The 27,699-nt window shown below is 44.2% G+C and overlaps 1 protein-coding gene across 1 annotated transcript in view; it reads left to right on the top strand.

Moving 5' to 3' along the window:
* The window catches only part of MYO5C (myosin VC), a 117,707-nt gene that overhangs the window by 15,020 nt on the left and 74,988 nt on the right, over window positions 1–27,699 (top strand). The window contains exons 2-9 of the mRNA XM_025295604.3: window positions 2,788–2,898; window positions 5,565–5,730; window positions 6,274–6,418; window positions 9,752–9,908; window positions 12,039–12,182; window positions 12,884–12,965; window positions 14,422–14,529; window positions 24,494–24,600. Coding sequence (XP_025151389.2) covers window positions 2,788–2,898; window positions 5,565–5,730; window positions 6,274–6,418; window positions 9,752–9,908; window positions 12,039–12,182; window positions 12,884–12,965; window positions 14,422–14,529; window positions 24,494–24,600 — 1,020 coding nt within the window. The remainder of the gene's footprint in view (window positions 1–2,787; window positions 2,899–5,564; window positions 5,731–6,273; window positions 6,419–9,751; window positions 9,909–12,038; window positions 12,183–12,883; window positions 12,966–14,421; window positions 14,530–24,493; window positions 24,601–27,699) is intronic.

Here is a 27,699-nt window from a genome sequence, read left to right as displayed (position 1 = left end):
ATTGGCTGAGTTAGTAAAAAGACCATGTTGACAAACCAGCACTGTGCCAGACACATACATGATAGATGCCTAGATGTTGAATCTGTAAATTAATGGCTAGATGGATGAATGAACAAGAGAGTAAAGAACAAATAAATGAATGGATGACCACAGAAGAATGTGAGACGTGGGGTCCCGGTCAGAGCAGGAGCAGTGAGTGTATGAGGCTGACAGCACGCGTGGAGGAGGGAGAAGGGCTCGTAGAGTCCTGTCACGGCTGCCTGGTAGGGACATGGCAGTCACTTTGTGTTTCTCTCAAGCAGCATTCAGGAACCACTGGTGAATTCTGGAGAGTGAGGCTGCCTGCTTCCCAGTGTATGAGTGTGAATTGTTATATTGTGATAACAACATACCATAGACTGGGTGTTTCAACAACAGAGATGTATTAATATTTTCTCACAGTTCAGAAGTCTGGACAGCCCCCGATCAAGGTGTTGGCAGGGCTGGTGTCTGGTGAGGGTCTTCTGTTTGGTGCAGACAGCTGTCTTCTCACTGTGAACTCCCATAGCCTTTCTTTTTATGCATGCAGGTAGAGAGAGTGTGTTTGCAAACTCTGTGGTATCTCTTCTTCTTATGACATTAATCCTATCAGACCAGGGCCTTGTTACCTCATTTAGCCTTAATTATTCCTCTTAAAGACCCTGTCTCCAACTACACTCACATATGGTTTAAGGCTTCGACATATGAAGTCTGGGGAGGGGGAACAATTCAGTACCTAGCAGTGTGGTTCAAAAGCCTAAGGACTTGTACATCAGCACAGAGCCAGGTGGGAAACTGAGCTTGGAACTTCTGCGCTTCCCATGGAGGGAATCCCTGGCTGCTGACCAGTGCGGCAAGACTGTGATATCAGCACTGTAACAATACTTCCACAGCATTTTACAAAGTGCCACCAACTACACAGCTACACAGTCTTATTTCATTTTCCTGGCAAACCTATGAAGTAGGTCTTGTGCCCATTTTGCAGATGAGAAAAGTGAGCAGGAAAAGTGTCTGGCCCAGAGCCACATAGTCCATTAGTGATGAAATAAATCCTTCTGCTCCAATTCATGTCGCAGTGCTCAGATCTTCCCACTGACGGACTCACAGATTTCCTTTCCCCTCCCAGGCTTTCCTTTTCTTTTCGAGATATATTCAGGAGGCTTTGGGAATTCTGTAACTTGTGACATGAAGCAGCTAGACCTGGTGTATTGCAGATACACTAAAAATTACCTCAGGGGCTTTCCTGGCAGCTCAGTGGTAAAGAATCTGCCTGCCAGTGCAGGAGACACGGGTTTGATCCCTGATCTGGTAAGATCCCGTGTGCCGCAGAGCAGCTAGGCTCGTGCACCACAGCTATCGAGCCTGTGCTTTCGAGTCCAGGAGCTGCAACTACTGTAGTCTGAGTGCCCTAGAGCCTGTGCTCTGCAACAAGAGAAGCCACCACACTGAGGAACCTGTGCACTGCCCCTAGAGAGTAGCCCCTGCCCTCCACAGTTACAGAAAAGCCCACATGGCAATGAAGACCCAGCACAGCCAATAAACACATTTTAAAAGTTATTTTAAAAAAATTACCTCGGGCTTCCTTTGTGGTTCCGCTGGTAAAGAATCTGCCTGCAATGTGGGAGACCTGGTTTTGATTCCTGGGTTGGGACAATCCCTTGGAGAAGGGAAAGGCTGCCCACTCCTGTATTCTGGCCAGGAGAATTCCATAGACTGTATAGTCCATGGGGTTGCAAAGAGTTGGACACAACTGAGCGACTTTCACTTTCAAAAATTACATCACAAGCAAAAATTAGGTAAAAGTATTTCTAATGAACTTCAGTCAATTCAGTAGCTCAGTCGTATCCGACTCTTGTGACCCCATGAACTGCAGCATGCCAGGCTTTCCTGTCCATCACCAACTCTTGGAGTTTACTCAAACTCATGTTCAGTGAGTCAGTGATGCCATCCAACCATCTCATCCTCTGTTGTCCCCTTCTCTTCCTGCCTTCAATCTTTCCCAGCATCAGGGTCTTTTCAAATGAGTCAGTTCTTTGCATCGGGTGGCCAAAGTATTGGAGTTTCAGCTTCAGCATCAGCCCTTCCAATGTATATTCAGGACTGATTTCCTTTAAGATGGACTGGTTGGATCTCCTTGAAGTCCAAGGGACTCTCAAGAGTCTTCTCCAACACCACAGTTCAAAAGCATCAATTCCTTTGTGCTCAGCTTTCTTTTATGGTCCAACTCTCACATCCATACATGACCACTGGAAAAACCATAGCTTTGACTAGACGGACCTTTGTTGGCAAAGTAATGTCGCTGCTTTTGAATATGCTGTCTAGGTTGGTCATAACTTTTCTTCCAAGGAGCAAATGTCTTTTAATTTCATGGTTGAAGTCACCATCTGCAGTGATTTTGGAGCCCCCCAAAAATAGTCTGCCACTGTTTTCACTGTTTCCCCATCTATTTGCCGTGAAGTGATGGGACCAGATGCCATGATCTTAGTTTTCTGAATGTTGAGTTTTAAGCCAACTTTTTCACTCTCCTCTTTCACTTCCATCAAGAGGCTTTTTAGTTCCTCTTCACCTTCTGTCATAAGGGTGTTGTCATCTTCATATCTGAGGTTATTGATATTTCTCCCAGCAATCTTGATTCCAGCTTGTGCTTCATCCAGCCCAACGTTACTGACATAAATGAATAGAGAAAACTTTCCCTGAGTCTAGTCATCTAATGATTTGTATTTTGCTTTTAAAGTGCTGAAATTAAACCTGTCTTATTCTCTTGGTCAGTACAACAGGGTTTGGATTCCTGATTCTGAAGAAGTTTGGAAGTCTGCTGAAATAGCAAAGGACTATAGAGTTGGTGACAAAGTCTTGCAACTCCTGCTGGAGGATGGAACGGTGAGGGTCTTTGGTCCTGGCTACCTTTATATATTAAGGAGGAACCGTGGGTGTGTACAGGAGGGACAGGCAAATGTTGCTGTGGGTGCAGCCCACGGGTGGGCACATGAGGGGCAGCTGCTGCTGTGGATCCAGCTGTGTTCTTATGCCCCTCCCACCTGCCCTGCCCCCACCCCACACTGCCTTAAGGTATCAAGTTTCCTACATCAGCTGAGTCTCTCTCTGGAGTGAGAAACAGTGGATAGGTCTGTGTTCTGCACTGCCTTTCTGGGGATTCAGCAATGTTGGGAGGATGCTGAAATACGATTTTATTTTGGTTTTATGAGTCTCAGCACAGAGACTGGGTGAAGATGAGAAACTTGGAGAGGAAGTTATTTGAGTCGTTGAGCTATAAAGACATCTTACTAGATCCACAGCTAGGCTGACCTTAGGTTTTTAGAATCAAGTCTTTGGGTGCAGAGCTGGACAAAGGATTTTCATGGTCTATCTGGATGTGGGAGTTAGTCTGGGGAATATCACGTGAATATTAAAGTGGATTTCCAAGGTATGGAAAGGTCTCTTAAGAGACAGAACACGATATTGCCCATCAATCAGATGGACCTGGATTCGGGGGTCATTTCCTGAGATTCTGGGAAGGGAGACAAAGCAGTTTAAAAAGGGCACGTGCTCTAGAATCAGACTATCTGGATTCAAGTCCTACCACAGCCACTCACTAAGTCTGTGCCCGTGACTCCTCACCTTTGTCATGTGTCAGCTGAAGTTAGCAGCAGCAGGACCTCACAGGGCTGCTGGAGATCAGGTGAGATCATGCTTGGGGGCATATGCAGGTGCAGGGGATGAGGCCGAGATGCTGTTCTTTCCACTTAGCCTTCCCATTCCCAGCAGATGCTCCTGGGGGGCAGTTGTTGAGTCTCAGTCATCTGATTAGGGATTAGATGGCTTTGGAGAGAAAAATCTCAGGGCGGCAGCTGCAGTGGAGTGTGCTGCTTTCGTAACATGAGCAGGGCTTCAGGTGGCCACATTCCTGGCCCTGAACCAGCTGCCGGGATGGAGGAGGAGGGGGAGAGGCAGGTAAGGTGATAGGCGGCCACACTGCGCTTTATTTAACCCATTGTCTACACCATGAAGGACAAAGCCTGCTTTGTGTAAGAAAATGTCACCTCTGTCTCCATGTTCTTCACATTCACATTTCCGCCCTCCCCCAAAGACTGTCTGTTCCATTTGTCTTTCCCTCTCTGTTTCTTTTACACATAAAATGTACACGTGTGCACACACACAGTGGCTGAACTGGAAAAGGAGGTTGTTGATTTGAAATAGATAACAGAAAAACTCAGGAAAAGTAAAAAATTATAAATGAGTAGCACTTTTCTTTATCTTATTCTTGAAAGTGTGTAGGTTAAGAATAGCCTGCTTGGGGCAGGTCCATAACATAACTGCATTGATAATGAGCAGGCAGCTGCTCTGGGGACCTGTGCCCAGTCGTCCTGGAGTGCCCCGAGCTGCTCTCCTTATGGAAAATGGCCCAACAAGTCAAACCCCCTGCCAGCACTGACTGGAGGCGTCACAACACAGGCTTCAGAGTCAGCCAGACGCATGTTAACTGAGTGACCTTGGACAAGGATCTCAACCCCTCTGAATCTGTCTGCTTAAGCCTTGGTTTGGGATGCCATGCCCTCCTTGGAGAACAGTTTTGAGAATCAAGTGGAAACCAGTGCAGAGTACTTGGCCCAGGGGCTGCAGAGCAGGTTCTTGCTAAGGGGCAACTGGCTCGCCTTTTGCACCTTGTGCCTTCCTGGGAAGGAAGGCAGCCCGGGAAGGTGGAAGAGAAGCAAGCCTGCTGGGTGACTTTGCTCAAGTCCCTTCCCAAAGCTGAGAAATGAAAGTACAGGAAGGTAGAACAGGTGGTGAAAAGGGCCCTTAATGCTCTGACACCTACAAGACCCACAAGACCTTTATTCTGCTCAGGCAGTTACTTCCAGAATACGCACTGGTGAAATCCCACAGAAGAGGGGCCATCCTGAGCCGGTTACTCAGCCCAGGGCTGAGGTTGATAGAAGCAGGGAGCCCTGCAGCAGGAGACGTGTGCCCCTGGGAACACAGGCAGCTGCAGACAGGAGTCACCTGCACAGGGAGCTGCCCACAGACAGACTCACCCACATCAGCTCCTTTGGACACTCCTCACCACCAAGAATGTCAACATACAGAGATGCAATAACCTTAGAGCTTCAAGGGCCCTTAGATCACTGAGTCATTTAGCAACAGAACCTTGTTTTCAAATGAAAATTTTTGTGGCACCCAGCAGCTGAATCACATACAAATAGAGGCCCTATGTCAGAAATTGGACAGGGTACCCAGGTTCCTGGCCATATGGCTTCTCTGTCACCCCTCATTGAGGGTTCTGTAGCTCTGAGGATCCCCAATCCAGTCCAGCCCATCTTTTCACAGATGAAAGAAGAGAGACCCAGAGAGGGTAAGTGATACACCCTAGGGCACACAGTCAATACCTTGATCCCCTGGCTCCCAAAAGTCAGATTATTTTCTCACTGCTATACATACATTTGTTTTCCAGAGTGCCAAAGAGGGGTAGATAGGAAAGAGGACAGTGATTCAGCAGAAACACTCCAAACCTTTTACTTCCAGAACTTTAATTTCATCTTTGTCCAAAGGAGCTGGATTATTCCGTTGATCCTGAATGTCTGCCTCCACTTCGAAATCCTGACATCCTCGTGGGTGAGAACGACCTCACAGCTCTCAGCTATCTCCATGAGCCTGCAGTGCTCCACAATCTCAGAATCCGTTTTGCAGAATCCAAACTCATTTACACCTACAGCGGTAAGGAAAGCAATTCCAGGAGAGCAGGAATGCTTGCTGTCTAGAGCATCCTGATTACATTTTAGATTATGTTTATATTAGAAATGTTGACTTCTGTCAAAATGCGTAATCACACCTAAACATTTGCCCAGATTGCTATCTAAAAGGTACAGACATCTAAACTTAGAGAATCTGTTATAAAATGAACTATCTCGGTGGGAAGTCTTCAACAAATACTAAGCTTGGACTACCAAGAAAAATGTATGTGGGTAAAGCTTGTGTTTGAGTTTCTATTGGATATAGTAAGTTTATTACTGGAGCAATATTATCATTGTGTTTACGCTGAGGATGGTAAGAGCCTCTCAGTTTTAGAGCATTGCCATCTGTCATCTTGTCTAACCTTAAGGGTGGCCTAGAAATGTAGGTGACATCAGCAGGGAACTGAGATTCAGAGCATAAAGTGACCTACCCAGAGTCGCACAGCAGGTTTAATAAGTGGCTGATCTGAAAGTTTCTCAAAAGACCCAAAGAGGTGACATCACTGCATCCAACATCTTTCCTCAGGAATCATCTTGGTGGCCATGAATCCTTACAAGCAGCTGCCGATATATGGAGATCCCATCATCCACGCCTACAGCGGGCAGAACATGGGCGACATGGACCCACACATATTTGCCGTGGCGGAAGAGGCATACAAGCAGATGGCCAGGTGGGGCTTCCTCTGATTCTCCCAATGCTCCTACATTTGCTGGGCCTCATAGTGGCAGGGAGACAGCTGGCCCAGCCTCATTAAAAGTGACCCTCAGGGACTTCCCTGATGGCCCAGTGGTTAAGAATCTAACTTGCAATGCAGGGAATGTGGGTATGATCCCTGGTCTAGGAACTAGACATGCTGCAGAACAACCAAGCCCACTGCTACAACTAGGGAGTCCATGCGCCGCAAAGTTCCTGCATGCTGTTCCTAAGACCAACAGCTAAATAAATAATTATTTTTAAGTGACCATCAGGCTGGAGGGGGTGCTTGGTAGAGCAGACTGGCTTGTTCCGAATAGCAAATGTTAGAGATAGCTGACCTGTCTCCACCAAGCCTCCTGCTTTTACTCCTAGGTAGTCCCGTCGGTCCTACCAACCAGGGAATAGTCAATGCTTTTCTTGCAATGTGTTTGGTTGGAAGAAAACTGATTTTTTCTCCACTGTGAGATGTTTAGGCTTTTTTACCCAGCCAAGGCAGAAGACTCTAATGATAGATGAGCACAGGTTCTAGCTGTAGGATATTTGAAGTTTTATGCTGATTTTGCTTCTTCTTTCTTGTGTGGTATGTGAAGTTCTTATTTTGTTAGCACAGGATGAGGCACTGTGCACACACTCCCACACGTCACCGTGAGTGCCCTCAAAAGAGCCCATGATGAGGATGCCCAGGCAGTGGTCAGACGACTGAGATTTGAAGCATCCACCCAAGGTCACTCAGCAAGAGAAAGGCAGAGCTTGGATTTTCCCTCAGATTTCTAGATTCCATGTGTAATTTGTTTTCGTTATAACTATTCTGTTTTGTCTTCAACATCCTGATCTGCAAAAGGATCTTTGTAGATCCTTACAGTTTGCCAAAGAACTTTCATAGACAGTGGTCTCGTTTGAGTCTGGAAACACCTCTGTGAAGTCTTCTGAGCTGCCATCATTTCCTTATTTCCAGATCAAGACTTGAGACACAGGACCTGAATCTGTTACTGTTTACTGCATAACCCTGAACACAGCCCTGAGCTCCCTCAGCTTCAGGGTCCTCATCCATGAGCTGGATGCTCAGTGACTTAAGCAAGATAGAAATGCATGATTCTCTCATGCAGAAAAGTCTGATGGGCAGTCCAGGACTATCGTGCCACCTCTACCAAGTCATCAGGGACCCAGTACTTCCCAGCATCCTGATCCTTGGGGCAGGATCCACATCCTCAGAGCCAAGCTAGTGCTCAGCCCTCTTCTCTCTTTTCTAGGCTAGAGTGTTCCAGGGAAAGAGTGTGTCCCTCCTGGTTAAGGAGCCCTCCCAGAAGCCCCACAGAGCACTTCTGCTCATAGCTTATTGGTTAGGATCTACTCACATGACTGTCCCAGCTGCAAGGGAGGCTGGGATATGTAGTCTTTTGTATGGGCAGCAACATGCCCACTAAGAACTGGAGCTTAGACCCTAAGAAGCATGGGGAGGATGACTGTTGGGTCTAGAATTATCAATTAATAACCAATCACCTGGGACACCTGAACCCCCTGTCCTCAAGCTCAGCAGGTGTCCTCCATGTTCCAGTCAGGCCATGAGGGACTCTGTGACTCCCTCTTCTTTGAAACACATCAGAGGCAGGGAGACAGGCCAGCTTTGCTTTTGAGGATACCAGTTGGCCCCGAACCTGCCATCCCTACTTAGGTGCTGTGACAAATGATGTAAATTCTCCCCCTTTCCTGAGCCCTGGTGGTAGCATGGAGACTCATGAGCAGAGGGCAGCCAAGCCTGACAGTACCAGAAAATAAAAGATCTTGACGGTTCCCCCCAAAGTTGCCAATTACCTTGGCTTTTGCTGCAGCAAGTTTCCTTTAAATCCTAAACACCATGGTTCTAGGATTTACCCTGGCCCCTGCAGGTCTCCAGGGCATCTGCAAGATTAGAATCTGTGCCTCAGAGCATATAGGACTACTCCTGGGTGTCAACAGCATGAGCTTATTGGAGCTTCAGAGCTGAGCCAGGTTCAAGCTTGAAGAGCCAGTTTCCTCTGGAGGCCTGTCTAACTGCAATAGCAGCATTGAACATAAAGCAGGCTCTTGTTGGACTTGTGGATACTACACTGGGAATCAGGAGAGCTGGCTTCAGTAACCCCAGGGTGTCATTCATGTCCTCAGCATCTTAGCATCCTCTGTGGAACCAGGGACTCTCTCGCTAATGTCCTCCAGAGTTCCCAGAGAGGCTGTGTGTTCTGTGCATCACCGAGTCACTGTTATATTCGTCTGTAAAATGGATATACAGTATGTGGTGTAGGATTTTTGTGAGGTTTAAATGAGAATCCTTGTAAATTATTCACCAAGAACCTGACACACAAGCAGTGCTAGGATGGCACTGTAATAAGGTTCCACCATCATCATCTTATGACATGAAAAGTTTAGTGCATTTTTTTAAGATCTCCATGTTATATAACAGAGTATGTTGGCTTATGGAGCACACGTTTCCAGGCACATCTCAAGTAATTGCTCTCAAATAATGTCTTAAAAATGTTTTTATATTGAAGTGAAAGGAGAAAGGAGGTGACATAGGCCTGAGACTGCTGTCCTTAGAGATTTACGTGCAAGTTTGGCCCATGGTGAGCCTCTGGGAAGTTGGATTTCAGGAGGGCTCATAGAATTTCCTAATTGCTGAGTAACAATTATGAGTGGCTCACTATACCTAAACTGTTTGTGTGAACAAGGTGGTTCAGGCTGAACATCCGCTTTCCTCCTGGGCATCTGGAATTTTGGTATGTGATAGGAGAAGATATGTGACCAGACCCCAATAAAAACCCTGGACACTGAGTCTCTGTTGAGCGTCCTGGGTAAACAGTGTTTCCCATGTGTTGTCATAATTCATTGCTGGAGGAAGTAAGTGCATCCTGTGTGGCCTCCCGGGAGAGGACTCTTGGAAGTTCACCCCTGGCCTTCTCTGGACTCGGCCCATGTGCCGTTGACCCTCGCTGATCTGCTCTGTCTCCTTCTGGTGTAGTAAGTCTTGGCCATGAGTACAGACATGTGCTGAGCCCTGTGAGTCCTCCTAGTGGATCACTGGCCTGGGACTGGCCTTGGGAACTCGCAATACAGGGGACGCAGCAGGAGACAGAGTTGTGTGTTCAGCAGGATCACAGAGAAAAAGACTAGAAGGAAATTCACTGGCATGTTAAAAAAGTTCCTTTAGCATGAGAAAACCAAGTCCCTTCTTCTGACTTATCTGCATTTTTATTAGTGTGCGTATATTGCCTTTTTAATGGAAAGAAATGAACATTTTAAAAGAATTTTTAAAAAATCCTTTTGTTTGCCTTAGAAACAATAAAAACCAGTCAATAATTGTAAGTGGGGAGTCGGGTGCTGGAAAGACAGTGTCTGCTCGCTATGCCATGAGGTACTTTGCCACCGTCAGCAAGTCCAGCAGCAACGCTCATGTGGAAGACAAGGTCCTAGCATCAAACCCCATAACCGAGGTGGGTACCCTGTGGGCATGGGGAGCGGAGGCAGAGGCATGTATATGGAGAGGTGGGCTGGTTCACGTATACAGGTGTACCTTGTTTTACCGTGCTTTGCTTGATTGTGCTTTACAGATATTTCTTTTTGTCTTTTTAAAAAAACTAACTGAAGATTTATGGCAACTCTGTGTCAAGCAAGTCTATGAGCTCATTTTTCCAACAGCCTTTGCTTATTTTTTGTCTCTGTGTCCTGTTTTGATAACTCTCACGGTGTTTCAAACCCTCCACCAGCAAAAAGATTATGGCTTGTTAAAAGGTCAGATGATGGCTAGCATTTTTTTTTAACAAAAAAAAAAAAAAAATTTTAATTAAGGCGCGTGCATTGTTTTTTAGATACAATGCTATTTCACAGTTAATACACTATATAGTATAGTGCAAATATAACTTTTATCTGCACTGGGTAACGAGAAAATTCATGTGACTTTTATTGTGACATTTGCTTTATTGCAGTGGTCTGGAACCAAGCCATAGTGTCTTCAAGGTATGCCTGTACGTGGTCCTTTGAAGACCAAAGAAGTAAGAGCAGGAAAGAGCCAGGAAGTCTGTTCCCCAGTGGGATTTGTAGGAGACTGGAGCACAGATTGCTGGTTCCAAAGCTTCTCTGCTCTACCTGCTGGGCTAGAAGTTCTACCATCAGGATTTTAGGAGTCCCCTGTTTACATTTATATCCCAGGGGAAAATTCCTCAACCACAGACACAACTGGTACACTGAGACCAGCAGTGTTCTTTAGCCAACCAACACCAACTTTCATAAGCTGATTTTTAAATATTCGGGAGTTTTTTTGCAAGTTGTTGTTAAAGCCTTGGTAGTTTGAAATCAGTCATGGTGGAAGTATTTACACCTTTCAAATTGGCAAATGTCACATATCCAGGCTCTTCCTCCTCCCTTCCCCAAGACTGACTCATTAGCACACCACTGACTTGGGCAAACATATGGGCAAGGCCACCTATGATGGCACCAAGGAGTTAAGGAAACAGCCCTCAAGGAAGAAAGAGCATCTGACAGCTCAGGGGAGAGGGAAATGAATCGATTTGGATTTATTTGGAAGCGTAGCAAATAGTTAAGACTGTTGGATTCTTAGACCTTTTCTTTCTGCTCTCTCAAATCAAAATCCTCAATGAATATTTATCAGACCACCTATTTTGTTCAGGTCACTATGCCTGATAATATAGGAAGTAAGGAAAAGATTAAGGTCCAATCCCCAAGTTTTAAGACTCCTCTAACATATTTTAAACTTAAATAGAAAGATAAATCACAACCCAAGATAGCTATAAAAAGGTGTCAAGAAACACCATGCTGTTAAATGCCTGCGGGATAATATTGTGTGGCTGTTTCTGTAGGGTTGGTCTCACCTGCAGTTATAAGCTCCGTGAAGGCGGGACCATGTTTACTTGGTTCATCTTCACCTACCGAGCGTGTGGCCCACGGCAGGTGCTGAGTAAACATATGTTGTCTGAAAGGATAATGACCTGGACAGGAGCGCAGTATTTGTGCATAGGAAAGGTACTTCAATATGGAGGGTGCCCAGGAAGGGAGAGGGCAAGAGGAGAGACAGAAGTCAAGAGCAGAAGTAAAAAGCAAAAGTCATGCCCAGCGTGGGAGGGATGGGAGAGGGCTGTTTTTGGTTGAGTAGAAAGTTTGAGTAGGGAAGTGATAAGGACAAAAAAAAAGGTTGGATGAAGGAAGTGGACTTTAAGCATCTCTAATATTTTAGGCATAGATGAGTTGAGGCACTTTATATTGATACTATCTCATTTAATCCTCCCAACTCTGTAAGATGCATGCTTATATTACAGACAGAGAAATTGAGGCTTAGCATCACCCAGATAGTAAAAATGAACCTGGGGCCATAAAACATCAGAACCCATGCTTTCCCTCCTCCTGCTCAGTGTCTACCAGTAAGATTGAGGAGAGCCTTGAAGTAAGATTGAGCAGAGCTAAGGATATGTTTCATTCTCTGCAAGCCCCTGCCTTCCAGCCTCCCTCTCTAATCAGATCTTCCCCTAGCATACAGGATTGGATTTTACTATAACTGCTCCAAGAATATGGATGCAAAGGTTTTTTAATGTTGTTGCTATGTTTTGTAGGCTGTTGGAAATGCCAAGACCACCCGCAATGACAACAGCAGTCGGTTTGGGAAATACACGGAAATTAGTTTTGATGAGAGAAATCAAATTATAGGAGCGAACATGAGAACTTACCTGCTAGAGAAATCCAGAGTTGTCTTTCAAGTAAGGATAAAAATATTAGTTAGATTTCCTTTTTCCCGACTTTTATAGTATGGCTCACATTTATGTATTCATTACACAACCTATGTTGTTTGATGACTTGAAGTAGAATTTTCCTATCTTTCATTTGCAATGTGGGTTATTTTTTTATGTTTCTTAAAAATGAAAATTGATGATAGGTACAGTATCAATAGAATTTCACAATCAAGGGAAAAGTTTATGACTTTCAATTTTAGGCACTTTAAAAATTCTTAGCATTTAAAGATCGTTTGTCTTTCTAGAACACAAAAACTATTTAAACAAAGTTGTTACTTTTTTTTGTATTGGGAAGAGAATGGGATCAGAGCTAGTGAGGTGGGGTTTAAGAGAAAGATTCTTCTGTCCATAAAATGGAGAAAATTATCTTCATTTTGACGCAGAAGGAGAGAAAGTAAGCCTTGTATTGCAAGGAGTTTCTTTAAAATTTCAACTAGTACAAATTACATTATTCCCATTTCATAGCATGTTTTCATTTAATATCATTTTCTCTGAGGGTGGTTATTTGGAAGGCGATCTTGGACCACCAGGTTGAGTCACAGCAAAAACACAGGTAGATGTCCATATCTGTAAGATCAGATTAGCCATCTAAGATCCTCTTAGGGAAAACCTCACATTTTCATTTGTTAAGGTCTGGTGTGATTTCAGGATTCCTCTTTATTTTACAGTCAGAAAATGAACGAAATTACCACATTTTCTATCAGCTTTGTGCATCCGCAGAGCAGTCGGAATTTAAACATCTTAAGTTAGGTACGTAATGCATGGTGTGTAGAAGAGTCTCTTTTTTGTGTAAGAATTTAAATTCTAGGTTAATCTCTTCTTCTTATAATAACATCACTTTAAAAAAGTATTCTGTCCAAAAACATAAGATCCTTCAGTTCCAGGAGTGGAATTGATGCATTTAACTAAGCAGATAGATTAGTTAGGGGCAGGTTGGTCCAGGAATCAGGTACCCTTCAACCCCAGGGTTCTTTTCAAAGCTCCAGAGCAATGGAGATCATCCATCTAGAATCACCTGAAGAAGGCTTCTGACCACTGGGGCTTACTGATTTAAGTCCTTAAATTTTATTCTTATCTGAATTTCCTTGGATGGTCATTTTTCTAAGGTATGACATATTTCCCTTTCTCCTGAGACAGAGTATCTATATCATAATTTGAACGTCCTTGAAGATTCAAAATCATTATTAATTGTAATCATAATTAATGAGCCACTTTTCCTTCATTGCAAACAGCCCAGCTCCTGTGGTACCTCAGCTCTCCTGTCTTGGTCACCCGGGCTGAGTTGGTAGACAGAATTGTCTAGTGTATTGGAGTTGAATACACACTCTCTGCTGCTAAGTCACTTCAGTCGTGTCCGACTCTGTGCCACCCCATAGATGGCAGCCCACCAGGCTCCCCTGTCCCTGGGATTCTCCAGGCAAGAACACTGGAGTGGGTTGCCATTTCCTTCTCCAATGCGTGAAAGTGAAGTCACTCAGCCGTGTCTGACTCTTAGCGACCCCATGGACTGCAGCCCACCAGGCTCCTCTGTCCATGGGATTTTCCAGGCAAGAATACTGGAGTAGGGTGCCATCGCCTTCTCTGACACACTCTCTAATCCTGAAGAATTTGCTTGCACTTGTAGAATCTGTTTCTTCAGATGTTATATAATGATAGTATCCATGCCTTATCTGCCAAACAGAATGCAGATAGTGAATGTGGAAGGGCTTTCTGAAGCGTCACTTACTATTCAAATTTAGGTGCACACCTAGGCTGCCGTCTGTGGGGTCACACAGAGTCAGACACGACTGAAGCGACTTACCAGCAGCAGCAGCAGCAGCAGCTGGTTATTATCTTGACCACGGTGATGTTTTTGTAACAGTATATGTATATCAAAACTCATCAAGTTTTCTACAGTTCATCATACATTCAATGAACCTCAGTAAAGCTATATGAAATTGTTAGCTGTGGGAACAAAAACCATGTGCTCTGGAGTCACGCCTGCATTTTACTTCTCGCTCTGCCACAGTCACTTACTGTGAGTGGGCCATTTCACTTTTCTGAGCCTCAGCTTCCGAGTCAGCAATGTAGAATTCTAAGGAGTCAGTGGAAAAACATTTGTAAAGTGCTTAATATAGCACATTAAGTGTGAACTGCTCTTCTTGCTTCTGATAAACATGTATGTTCACCTTCTTGTGTCACAAACATCATGATCTTTTGATTGCAGGGAGTGCAGAAGAATTTAATTATACGAGAATGGGGGGCAGTACGGTCCTTGAGGGTGTGAATGACAGAGCCGACATGATAGAGACTCAGAAGACCTTCACACTGCTGGGTGAGCGAAAACATCCTGTCCCAGGAGTGGCCGTCTTCTCTAAGAACGCGGCGATGCCCAGCATGCGTGTGTTCTGAAGACATCTAATCAATTCTAAGTTTAGGATGTTGTTGTTGTGTTAGTTACTCAGTCATGCCCAACTCTTTGTGACCCCATGGACTGTAGCCCACCAGGCTCCTCTGTCCATGGGATTCTCCAGGCAACTGGAATGGGTTGCCATTCCTTTCTCCAGGGGATCTTCCCAACCCAGGGATCAAACTCGGGTCGCCTGCTTTGCAGGTTGATTCTTTTACCATCTGAGCCACCAGGGAAGCCCAATTTTAGGATGAGTCAATCAAAAAACATATTTAGAGGCCAAATGATCTAGATTGTGTGTTTCCCTTGACAGATCTAGAAATCAGCTCCTTTGCACTCAGGCTCACTGGCTTGCTGTGAGAAGCATGAGCCATAAGCCCTGTGGATGCTCATTAGCTTTTCCAGGCTGACTACAGAGAAGACAGGTGAAAGGAAAGGTCTGAATCAGTTTAGAGGTGTGATGTTGAGCCTACTTGGCCTTGACAGGTATCCTGATGATCATGGTAAAATAGGGGACACCTATATGGAGTTCACTATGCACCAAGCACCATTCTAAATACTTTGTTGCCTGTATTAATTCATTTAAATCTTATAACCACCTTATGAGGTAGCTGCTTTTTTTTTTTTTTTTTTTTTTTGCATTTACAATAGGAAAACTGAGGCATGGAGATAGTAAGTGATTTACCCAAGGTTGGGGTGGCTAGTAAAGAGCAGAACTGGAATTTATACTCAGAGTCTTTAGACATCTCATTTGTATACAGAAAACCTGATCTTTAATTGCTAGGATGCTGACCCAGGTGAAGTAGGTACTCTTCAGTTTTTTCCCACCTTGCCTTTCCCACATGGAGCTCAAGTTTGAAAAGACTACAAGTGATATTTATAAAAATAGTCATTCACTTTCCGGTTTTGTATTAGTCTAGACATACATACAAAACTGCCAGTCAAAGCTTCTGATCAATGTGAGACTATAGACCATTTTTACATCTTACAGAAAATATTTATCTCTTATTAGCCCTAGCTGTTTTCATTGTTGTGGCCTAGCTGACAATACTCGAATGCAAAAGGCAAAGAACTTGAGGTTAAATATATCAGAGTAATAGACGAGATGAGCACAGTTGTGTAATTGAGAATGAACACAAGATGATTTCCTAAGCACAATTTCCATCCAGTTCTGCTCCTTCAAAACTGCTTTAGGATTCCCCTGGCGGTCCAGTGATTAAGACTGCCTGCCAATGCAGAGAATGAGGGTTCAATCCCTGGTTGGGGAGTTAAGATCCCACTTTCCTCGAAGCCAAAAAAATGAAATATAAAATGGAAGCAGTATTGCAACAAATTCAATAAAGACTTGGTCCTTACCCTTTGGGTCCTTACCCAAATTAAATAAAATGGTCCACATGAAAAAAAACCTTAAAAGTGACCGCTTTAAGAAGGGCAATTTAGACAGTGTCTAATAATGTGATAAGCAGTTTTGGTGCTTATTAACATTTTCTTAATAATCAGGATTTCAATCCCTGTGTAACATGCTCCATTGAGAGGTGGCACGAGGAGGGGACAGGCAGCCTAGCTCTGGCAGGGCTCCCAGGGGACCTGTCCTTCCTTCCCACCTCTGTAATGTCACCTCACAGTGAAATGATGCAACAAGAGGAGGCTTTGCAATCAAATAAGCAAGAATTAAAAGCCAAGCTGGCAGGACTCTGGAGGTTACCCTCTCTAAGACTCAGTCTCTTAATCTGTAGAATGGCTGTATTCCTTACCCACAGGACACTCATGAAAACTGGTAGGGAAATGCACGCAGCACCAGGCTGAGCACACAGCAGATACTTGCTAAATGTTCCTGCCTGCTTTCTGTCTCTATGAACTATACCCTGTCGTCAAAGTCCTAACCATCCTTTGAACAAAACCATCCCCTCCTCCAGGAAACCCTCCCTAATTATTGGAAGTAGCAGCAGCAATTTTTTTCCAGTTTATCACATACATTAGATCATTTTACACATGTCCACACCAGCAAGGCCAGGACTAGCATGGGACAAGAGAGGCAACTGGGGTGCAGAGTTTAAGGAGTGCTTGCTCTCACCATGGTATAAGTGCAGAGCTGGCCCTGGGCACCTTGCTTGTGTTACCATGGCCCCAGCCCTGCACACCAGGCCAAGATGTTTTAGGCAAAGCCCCCAAATTTTGTGGGGAATAAGGATAGCAGTCCGCTGCCTCTGATGGCTGATAAAGGTGATGGCTGCCCACTGTGCTGTGTGAGGGGGTGCTGGGAAGAAAGAGGCAGAGCTGTCCTGCTTCACTTCTTCCTGGGATTTGTCTCAGAGAGTGACTGGGTGTGGCTGGCAGGGCGACCATAGAACCTGTACCTGCTTACTTCCCACCAAGTCTTATTATTTAAAAATACTAGCTTGGTGACCTCCTCTCCTCTGATGGCCTGCACTTGCCCATTAGACCTCACAGTTTAGCCCTTAACTATCTATTGTCATGAATTTGCTCAGGCTCTTCCCCATGCCTCGTAGAATAGGTCTGTGGCCTCCCACATGTGTGCGTGCTAAGTCGCTTCAGTCATGTCCGACTCTGCGACCCTATGGACTGCAGGTAGACCTCCAGGCTTTTCTGTCCTTGGGATTCTCCAAGCAAGAATTCTGGAGTGGGTTGCCATTTCCTCCTCCAAGGTATCTTCCCCACCCAGAGATTGAACCCACGTCTCTTGTGTATCCTACATTGGCAGGCAGGTTCTTTACCACTAGCATCACCCGGCACAGGTCAGTTATTATCTCTGGGCATCAGTTTCCCCATCTGTACACTGGGGCAGCAATGAAAATACTCAGTCATTTCGGTTATCGATTGCTGTACTCCAAATCTTGGTAGCTTAAAATGACTATTTTTGATAACATATGATATAATTTATCTGTTCCTCTATTACAAACATTCAGGTTATTACTGGATTATTGTCATTAAGATGAAACTTTAATGAACAATTAATTCCATTTACCAAATAACCATTAAAATTGCAAACAATCCAGCACTGTTTTAAATGATCTTAACTATGAGTGCTACTCTTTGAGACAGTGACTTATGCCAGTGGCTCTCTATACTGGAATATCAGGTCACCTGAGACTTTTCTTTTAAACATATCTAACATCTAGATATCACCCCAGACCAACTATATCTGAATGAGAATATCTGCAAATAATGATATATCTGAAAGAGAAAAAATAATCATGCAGAAACTTCTCATTCTAATCTATGAACTGTGTGAAAACTTTGAGATAGACATTTCCAATTAAAAATATCTAACTCTGGGCTTCTTTCCATCAGGAATTTATGAACTAACATTCAATTTCTACCCTAGTCAATGGTTCTAACAAAACTTCTCATTTTAAAAAGATCAGGGACTTTCCTGGTGATCCAGTGGTTAACCCTTCACCTTCCAATGCAGGGAGTGCAATTGCAATCCCTCGTCAGGGAGCTGATACCCACCTGCCTCATGGCCAAAATAAAAAAACATAAAACAGAAGCAGTATTGTAACAAAGTCAATCAAGACTTTAAAATGGCCCACATTTTAAAAAATCTTTTAAAAAGTACCACTCCTTAAAAAAATCAAAAATTTTTTTGCTTCAAAATTTTATTTTCCAAAGTTCACTTAAACCCAACAAAAGAAAATCGTTATAGAGAAATATACAGTTCTTAATGTTTCTCCACATGCATGCATTGGAGATGGCTATGAGTCCTCTAAGAATAAGAACTTTATCAATAAGCCAGATACAAAATAATAAATATTGTATGATTCCTCTTATATGAGGTACCAATAATAGGCAAATTCATAGAGACAGAAAATAAAAGAGAGGTTACCAAGAGCTAAGGAGCGGGAGGAATAAGGAGTCGTTCAATAATGACTACAGAATTTCTGTTTGGAATGATTTTCTTTAAAAGTCATGGAAATGGATAGTTGCACAATATTGTGAATGCAGTTTCACTGCATTGAATTAGACACTCTTAATTGGTAAAAAATATAAATAAGTAATATGACAATTTATCATTGTCTCTTGTGACTCTGGGCTGACTGGGCTCAGCCGGGCACTTCTTACGTGGGGACTCTTGTCTGGTGGTGGCAGGGGCTCGATCGGCTGAAGACGTCTTCTGTTACATGGGCTGGGGTGACTGGAACTACTGGGCGCAGGGCAGGCATTTCTCTTTCTCCGTGCGGCCTTCCTCATGCATGCTGGTCTCAGGCTAGATGGACTGCACACGAGCTAGCTTCTCCCAGAGCCAATCCCAATAGGCTTAGGTAGACTCTGTGGGTCTTTTTATGAGCCAGTTTCAGAAGCAGTGCAGCATCACTACTGCTTATGTGCTTATAATCAAAAGCAAGGCATAGGATCAGCTGAGTCATGACCCTCAGGGAGGGAACCACAGAGGGTATGAACAATTGGAGGGTGATGCATTGTGGAGGGGGTCATCTTTGGTAGCAACCATAGTAGCTGTTAGGGATGTTGTGGGAATTAAGAGAGAATGTCTTAAATGGTTTGTGAACTGTGGTATGCTCTGTCTGTAAGAGATCAGTATACATTTAATGAAAGTGTGACCTCAATGCATGAATCACTACAAAAATGTCTTTGGCCAGAGGTTGGCAGATTGCAGCCTTTTTTTATAAATAAAGTTTTATTGGAACGCAGAGACGCTCCTTTTAACTATGATCTATGGCTGTTTTCATGCTATGATGCTAGAACTGAGTTCTTGTGACAACCTCTACAGCCTGCAAAGCCTAGTAAGAAAACATTTGTTGAACCTTGTCCCAGGTGATAGAGTGAGCATAGTTGATGGGTTCCTTTGACTTTTATTGAAATTTGTGAAAGGACTTGTGGGTGGAGTCATGAGCCTCGCTTCAACCCTAGTGTATCTAAAACATGGACATCTCCTGAGGGCCCCTGACCAGGCAAAGAAGTTTCAGCAGTCTTTGGAGACCTGTTTCCTGCTGTGGAGTGGATTCACATATGGAACTCACTGTAACTTTGAGATTGCCATCATCCTGTGACCCCCACAGCCAATAATCTCATGCTATGTGTCAGTTTCATGGTCTGTGAACCTTCCTTGTCCAACACAGTAAGCACTAGCCACAGATGATTGTCTGTGTTAGTTAAAATGAGATAAATTTTAAAATTCAGTTCCTCAGTTGCACTAGGTGTGTTTCGAGTGCTCATAACCACATGTAGCTAATAGCTGCCATGTAGTTCAGCACAGATAAAGAAACTTTCCTCCCCAAGGAAAGTTCTGTCCAACAGCACATCTCCAACAACGTGAATACCTCATGTATACCACTTAGCCCATGGGTCGTGTCCTCTTGTTTGTGTCTCAGTGTTTTCTGTCTTAGATGTTGATTCCCTCATGAGCAGACTACCCAATGTGAATCATATATAGGCTTATAACACATTTGGGCAGATACCTTTCTTAAAATGTCATTGCTAAATAGGTACTTGCTGGTTGATTTGTCCATTGCTGTGATTTGTTATGGAGACAGTTTGGAGAGACAGACAAGGTTAGCAGTGAGGTCATCCAGCTCAGTATCCAGATCCACTTCACAGCACACCCAGTAAACAGACCTCTGGAGTCTGCTCACACTTCTTTGCCTGGTGTGGGTTGTCAGGAGAGCATCACGTTTAGATACCCTGGGGTGACCTAGGGCAGCTTTGTGATTCCATGGGTCTTTTCATACATTGCAGCAGTCACTGGCAGTAAATTGCTTAGCCATGACACATGCAGTGTGATTGTGACCTTGGCAAGTTTGCTAGACTTTCTGTGCTTTAGTTTCCCCCTCTGTAAAATGGAAACAGTTCAGTTCAGTTCAGTTACTCAGTTGTGTTAGACTCTTTGTGACCCCATGAACTGCAGCAGGCCAGGGTTCCCTGTCCATCACAAACTCCTGGAGCCTACTCAAACTCATGTCCGTCGTGTTGGTGATGCCATCCAACCATCTCATCCTCTGTCATCCCCTTTTCCTCCCACCTTCAATCTTTGCCAGCATCAGGGTCTTTTCCAATGAGTTGGTTTTTCGATCCAGGTAGCCAAAGTATTGGAGTTTCAGCTTCAACATCAGTCTGCCAGTGAATATTCAGGACTGATTTCCTTTAGGATGGACTGGTTGGATCTCCTTGCAGTCCAGGGGACTCTCAAGAGTCTTCTCTACAAAAAAAAAAAAAAAGTCTTCCCCAACACTACAGTTCAAAAGCATCAATTCTTCGGCACTCAGCTTTCTTTATAGTCCAATTCTAAAATCCATACATGACTACTGGAAAAACTATAGCTTTGACTAGACAGACCTTTGTTGGTAAAGTAATGTCTCTGATTTTTAATATGCTATCTAGGTTGGTCATAACTTTTCTTCCAAAGAGCAAGCGTCTTTTGATTTCATGGCTGCAGTCACCATTTGCAGTGATTTTGGAGCCTAAAAAAATACTAGTACTTTATATAGTTGTAAGGATTAGATGAGGTGACATGTAGAAAGTACTCAGGATAATGCTTGATGCAGAGTTTCATGCTCTTTCTCTTCTGGCTCTGTTTCTGAGGTACTAAAATGGTTCTGGTACCCAATTCCAGTGTGTTGCTGGGACAGGGGTCTCCCATACCACGCTATTCCCTGGACACCAGCTGAGTGTCCTATAGTTCAACTCAGTGCTCACATTGTCTACCTGGAGAAAGCATCCGATCTCACAGGTTGAAAGCTCAGTCCCGCCCCCGGCCATGTCAGGTGACAGCCTCCAGTCCAGGTTGTTACTTGTGCTCCTGACTGAAGGGCTGTAAATCAGAGGTTCCCTTAACCACCTCTTTGAATTCAACCAATTTGCTAAAGCAGCTCACAGAACTCAAGGAAACATTTTATTTAGTATATCACCAGTTTATTATGAAAGAATATAAAGCTCAAGAAAAGCCCATTGGAACAGATACATAGGAGCAAGTATGTGGGAAGGAGCAAAAACTTCTGTGCTGAGTGTATCACTCTCCCCAGTCCCATGGGTTCACTCCAGGGCTCTCCAAACCTTGTCCTTTTGGGGTTAATGGAGACTTCAGTACATGTACACTGATTAAATCATTGGCCATTGGCAGTCAGTCCAACTTGCAGTGCCTCTCTGCTCCCCGAAGGTTGAGGGGTGAGACTGAAAGTTCCCACTCTCATCGCAGGGTTGCTTCCCCTGGCAGCCAGCCCCCATCCACACAGGACCCAGGGGGCATTCCAAAATTGCCTCATTACCAAAAGACAGAAGTCTCTCTCACCACTTAGGAAGTTCCCAGGCTTTTAGAAGTTCTGTGCCAGAAACTAGATGAAGGCCAATTTATATATTTCTTAATACAAACCACAATATCACAGGGACCTTAGCAGACCACAAGTTACCCCCTGAGGGAGCAGAATGGGGTGCATTTTGATCAAGAGCTTACTTCCTTTGTTCTTCTGCTGACTCTCATTTAATTCATCCTTTGATCTCTGCCTGACCATTAAGATCTCTGTCAGAAAGAAAACTCTGGAAACAGATCTTTCCTGGACCTCAGGTTCAAGGAACTTGACCACTGTGTTTCTTGTTGAAACCCACTTCAAGCCATCAGCGCTTTTGCAAGGATTTTATCTCACTGAAGAGAATTACTTAACTGAGGTCTTAAGTTCTTTCTTTGAGTCATTGCTTTGGAGTTGTTATTTCAGTTTTGTCAGTTCTGGAAGGCATGGGCTTAGTCATGGATTATGCAGAGAGTGGGAGTGCCAGAGCAGATTCTCCAAGTTTGCATTTTTAGTTGCCTTTCCTCATCACTTACCTGTCATTTATCATGGTGATGCCCTGGAGGTTATTTGTTTTAGAATCTGCTGTCCTTCAGATGGAAATGTTAGCTTGAAATGGAGTGACTGCAAATGTCTGGACTCTGGTTGAACTGGAGGCATCTATGTAATTTTGGCTTGAAATCATATCTGACTTTTTAAAAAATTTATTTTTAATTGAAGGATAACGGCTTTAGAATATTGATTTGGTTTCTGCCATACATCATCAACATGGATCACCCATAGGTGTACATATGCCCCTCTCTCCCACCTCCCACCCTTTCCCATACCTCTAGCATGTTACAGAGCCCCAGTTTGAACTCCCTGAGTCATATAGCAAATGAAATCACATGTGACTTTGATTTTGTGTGATCTTTGAAGGAGAGAAGACTCTCCAGGTTTTGAAATTCTTTTGGAACATGACCTAGCTGCTATTGAGATATTCCAGGTATCTTCAAGTCAGAAGCAGCAGTGACCACAATGGCTCTTTCTGGGCATTGAGGGCCTGCTGCTTTTTTGCTGGAGGAAGTGAGGGTCTCCTGTTGGCTGAAAAAAAATACACAACCTTAAAACTGAAAATTATGTTTTATTCAGTAGACAAAGCAGGGCTTGAGCCCAGGATGCAGCCTTTCAGACAGCTCTGAGGGACTGCTCTGAAGAGGTAAGGGAGAAGCCAGGATATATAGGAGTCTTACAGCAAAGACCAGGTAGTCAGAACATCAAAATGTTACTGTTAGTTAAAGAAAACCAGGTATCTCAAATTAAGGAATTTAGCGCTTTTCTATCATATATATGGGAAGATGCAACAGTCTGGGCTCAGTGAAATCATTCCTTTGATTGGCACTTTAGCTACCTAAGACCAGTATTCTGCTTTTCTCCATCCTGAGTCCCCTCAGGGTGCACCCCTGGGGGCAGTGATAGTGGCTGAGAGCTTGATGGCCACAGCATCCATTGTTTGCTGATATAGCAGGCAACTCTTTTCATTCACAAGTGATAGTCCACCTATATTGCTCCTCCAGTTCAACCAGAGTTGCTCAAGGTCCCATGCAAGGAACACGGGGCACATTCAAATAAGATAAAAGGAGGAGAGTTTATTTACCAAGGGAGCAACTACAAATTGCAAATTGTGTGGGGCTGAGAGGGCTGCAAGGAGCAGAAGGGGCCTGGAAATAACAACTCTTCCTGTTTGGCCACAGGGGTGTTACTTGAGCCTGAAAGGAGGGTCGGGAAAAGGCAGCACCAGACCTGGAATAGATACCTCCTGCACAGCCAGCCTGAGGCAACTTCAAGGAAAGAGATAGGGAGATGTACCAGTACCTTCTCCTCCTGTTTTCTGATCTCCTGACAGGGTACCGTTGGCCAGACCCAACCAGAGGGCATGAAAACCCATCACCTTGGTCCAAACAGGCCAGCCCCCTGGGTCAGAGAGCAGGGTGCAGAGCTGGAGGGGCAAATGGAGTCCTTCCAGCACCACCATAAAAAGCATTTGGGGAGCTTGTGAACAAAAAAGAAAAAAAAAATACCAATAAAAAAAGCACAGTAGGGACTTCCTTGGCAGTCCAGTGGTTAAGAGTTTGCCTTCCAAAGCAGAAGGTGTGAGTTTGGTTGAGTAGCTAAGATCTCACATATCTTGCAGCCAAAAAAAAAAACCCAAAACATAAAATAGAAGCAATATTGTAATAAAGTCAATAAAGACTTCTAAAAAAATGGTCCACATTAAAAAAAAAGTTTAAAAATTTATTTATTTAAAAAAGTAAGCACAACATACAGAATAAATGAGAGCCAATTCTCCCAGGAACCTGACCGGAAATGGTTACTCAGATATTAATTTCTGAGTTGAACTTCCTAGCAGCCACCACAGAGGGGAAGCCTGGTGGGCTGAATAGTTTACATTGCGTGTCTGCACACGTCAAACTAGAGAGACAAACTAGTGAGCCAGATTCTCCCTGGGGTCCACTCCCTTGGACCCTGTCCCATCTCTTGGCACTGAGGGTATTAGAGGGTCCTGAAGGAATTCACGTGCTTATCTTTATTAGTGATAATGCAAGAGAAGAAATGGAATATTCCTAATTTGGGAAACATTTTGTTTTCAGGTTTCAAGGAAGATTTTCAGATGGACGTTTTTAAGGTCCTGGCAGCCATCCTACATCTGGGCAATGTACAGATTGCAGCAGTGGGCAACGAGAGATCAGTGATCAGCGTAAGATATGTGTTTGTTTCCCCTGTCCTGTGCTGGGAGAATCATCAGCAGAAGCTCTCAGGGTTACCCTGCTTTTGTATTTCAGCACCAGGCACACTGGACCTACTAGGGAGACTAGTTTAACAGGAACAAAGAAGATTGGGGTTTCCATGGGTTACCTTCAAAGAGGAAAGCTTCTGCCCCTTGCAACAGCAGAGAAGGGGGAAACACAGCCTCTGTGTGGTTTCCTTTTATTCAACAGATTTTTACTGAAAGCCTGCTCTGTGCCAGACACTGTTGTAGGCTCCGGAGAAACATCAGTGAACAAAACAAAATCAGAAGGCCTTCATGAAGCTTTTGATCAGGGGGAGAAAATGGAGGGGAGGAGACACAGTAAAAGTTATAGGCTCTGGCAGCTGGCAGTAACCATTAAAAATGGAAATAGGGGGCTTCCCTGGTGGCTCAGTGGTAAAGAATCCACTTGCCAATGCAGGAGACACAGGTTCAATCCCTGGTCAGGGAGGATCCCACATGCTGCAGAACAACTAAGCCCATGGACCACAACTGTTGAGTCTGCTCTAGAGTCCAGGAACCACAACTACTGAGCCCGAGTACCACAGCTACTGAAGCCCACACTCCCTAGAGCCTGTGTTCCTCACCAAGAGAAGACACCTCATTGAGAAGCCTGCACACCGCAACTAGAGAGTAGCCCCTACTCATCACAGCTAGAGAAAAGCCTGCACAGCAACAAAGACCGAGCACAGCTCAAAATAAAAATAAATAAAAATTATTTTTTTAAAAGAAGGAAAATAGGGACTTCTCTGGTAGTCCAGTGGTTAAGACTCCACACTTCCAATGCAGGGAGTGTGAGTTGAATCTCTGGTCAGGAAGCTAAGATCCCACATGCCACAGGACATGGCCGAAAATTTAAAAAAGGAAAGTATAGCAGAATAGGTGGGGACAGGCTGTGCCTTTTGTATCGGGCATCCAGAGAAAGCCTTTCTAATTCAGCAAGGAAGTGAAATTGTGTCTATATCTGGAGGAGGAATATTTCAAGTAGAGGGAGCAACAGGTACAAAGGCCCTTGGGCAGGAAGTGTTATTGGAAAAATAGCCAAAAGGTTGGTAAATGCAAAGACAGTAAGAGAAAGGAGAAGTGGTGGGTGAGGTCAGAAAATGTGTATGGGGGAGGGGCACAGATCATGAAGAACCTTAAGGGCTCTAGACGCGTCTTACCTCCTGACACATGCCTGAATGAAACACCAATGGCTTCCTCTCTGGAAATAGGCTTCCATGTAAGTTTTGTGACCGATTTTGTCGTTTCATGGACACAAGATAAGTTTCTGTATTTGTGTGTTAGGCAACAAATGCTATGTTTTGGTGTGAGGTATGCGATTATCCTCAGCAATATCTATGTAACGAGGACAGTCACGTGTTAACAATGTTTCTGTGAAATGCAAAATCTCCTTGCTGTTAAAGGAGTACACATTGTTGTACTAACAATGTGTGTCTTAGTCAATTCCAGTTATCATAACAAAATACCACAGGCCTGGTGGCTTAACAACAGAAATCTATTTTCTCACAGTCCTAGAGTCTGGAAGTTCACGATCAAGGTGCCAACACAGTTGAGTTCTCAAGATGCTGGCTTGCAGACAGCTGCCCTCTTGCTGTGTCCTCACAGGGCAGAGAAAAGCCAAGCTCTGTTCTCTTTCCTCTTCTTATAAGGACACTAATCCCATCAAGGGACCCCATCCTCATCTAAACCTCATTACCTCCCTAAGGCCCCACTTCCAAGTTAAGACTTCAGCACATGAATTTTTCATATGACTGAGACATTCAGTCTTATAACAATGCCTCCAGAACAACCGATGAGAACAGTTGTTAATTTTGTACACCTGTTCATTTCTCAACTCTGGTACCTATGGTTTAAGGGGAGAGAGCACTGAACAGATGTGGAGGATGTGTTTTTTGGCTCAGTGCATCACTCCTGTTGCCCTGTGACCAGGAAGTAATTCTTCAGATTATCACACTAAGTGCCTTGCCCCATCCCCACCAGTATCCAGTCCTTGCAGAGTCAGTTCACAAAGGACTGGGAAGTTTGGAGGAGGTGATGACAGCCCTGGAAGGTGTGCGGTGTAGTTCTCCCACTGGGTCCTGGCTCATTTACCTCAGAAATGGGCTTCTTCACTTTTTCTTCTGAAACTCACATAGACTGAAGATACGACTTCCAAATACCCTGGCTTTGAACTCTGTTCTGTGAAGTTTGTTGTGAAGGTAGCATTTTGGAGAAGGAATTAAAATTGATAGACTAAAAATCCTTTGTCTATCAATCTTAGAAGACAAATCCCACACACAAAAAATGTCAGATTTTTGTAGAAAATAATTTTCATTCATTTGCATCAAGAATGTGAAATATTGGGTAAATTCAATCTGAATGAAGCCATCTTACATTTTAAAACTTGCTGCCCCTTTGCATTTCCCCCTATAGATGGGTGTTTTTGTCTCAGAAGGTTGCGTTCCTGCTTAGAAGGAAGGAAACCAATGGCTCAACCAAACCTCATAGTCCTGACACACTTTATTTTATTGTGATATTGGTCAGAAGGGATGTGGGTGGGCAGCAGGGAGGTGGTAGGACTTTTTAGGTTGTTAGAGCCACCATAACCTGATGCTTTTTAAATGCAATCATGTGATTTTCCCAATTGACTGAGATGCTACCTACAGATGAGCCCATCTGGGAAGTTTTCCCTGCCCAAGAGGAATGGTGGTATGCAGTCACGTGGGATTGCATCTCCTTGCCTAGTCACAGGGACCCCTAGTTCCTGCTGCCTAAAGCAGGAGCAGACCTTTCCTCGTCTGCTGGCCAGTGGGGCAGCTCTCACGCCCAGGCTTGGGAAAGAAACAAGATTCACTTTGTACATCCAGAAGTCCCCCACCACAGCCCTCACGTTGGCTGGAAAACCACTTCAGTTCAGGGAGCCCACCACATTCTCCCTGACAACACACTGAGGTCCCTCCTGGGCCAGACCCCACGCTGGGCAGACCCCAGCTACACAAAGAGTTACAGGGCAAGTGTTGGCTCTGACGGGTGGCCTGGGTATGATACAAAAGGGCAGAGAGAGGC

Source organism: Bubalus bubalis, chromosome 11 (genome assembly GCF_019923935.1).
Source record: "Bubalus bubalis isolate 160015118507 breed Murrah chromosome 11, NDDB_SH_1, whole genome shotgun sequence".
Classification (NCBI taxonomy): Eukaryota; Metazoa; Chordata; class Mammalia; order Artiodactyla; family Bovidae; genus Bubalus; species Bubalus bubalis.
The sequence above is the reverse complement of the archived record's forward strand: the minus strand, read 5'-3'. Positions and strand labels throughout refer to the sequence as shown.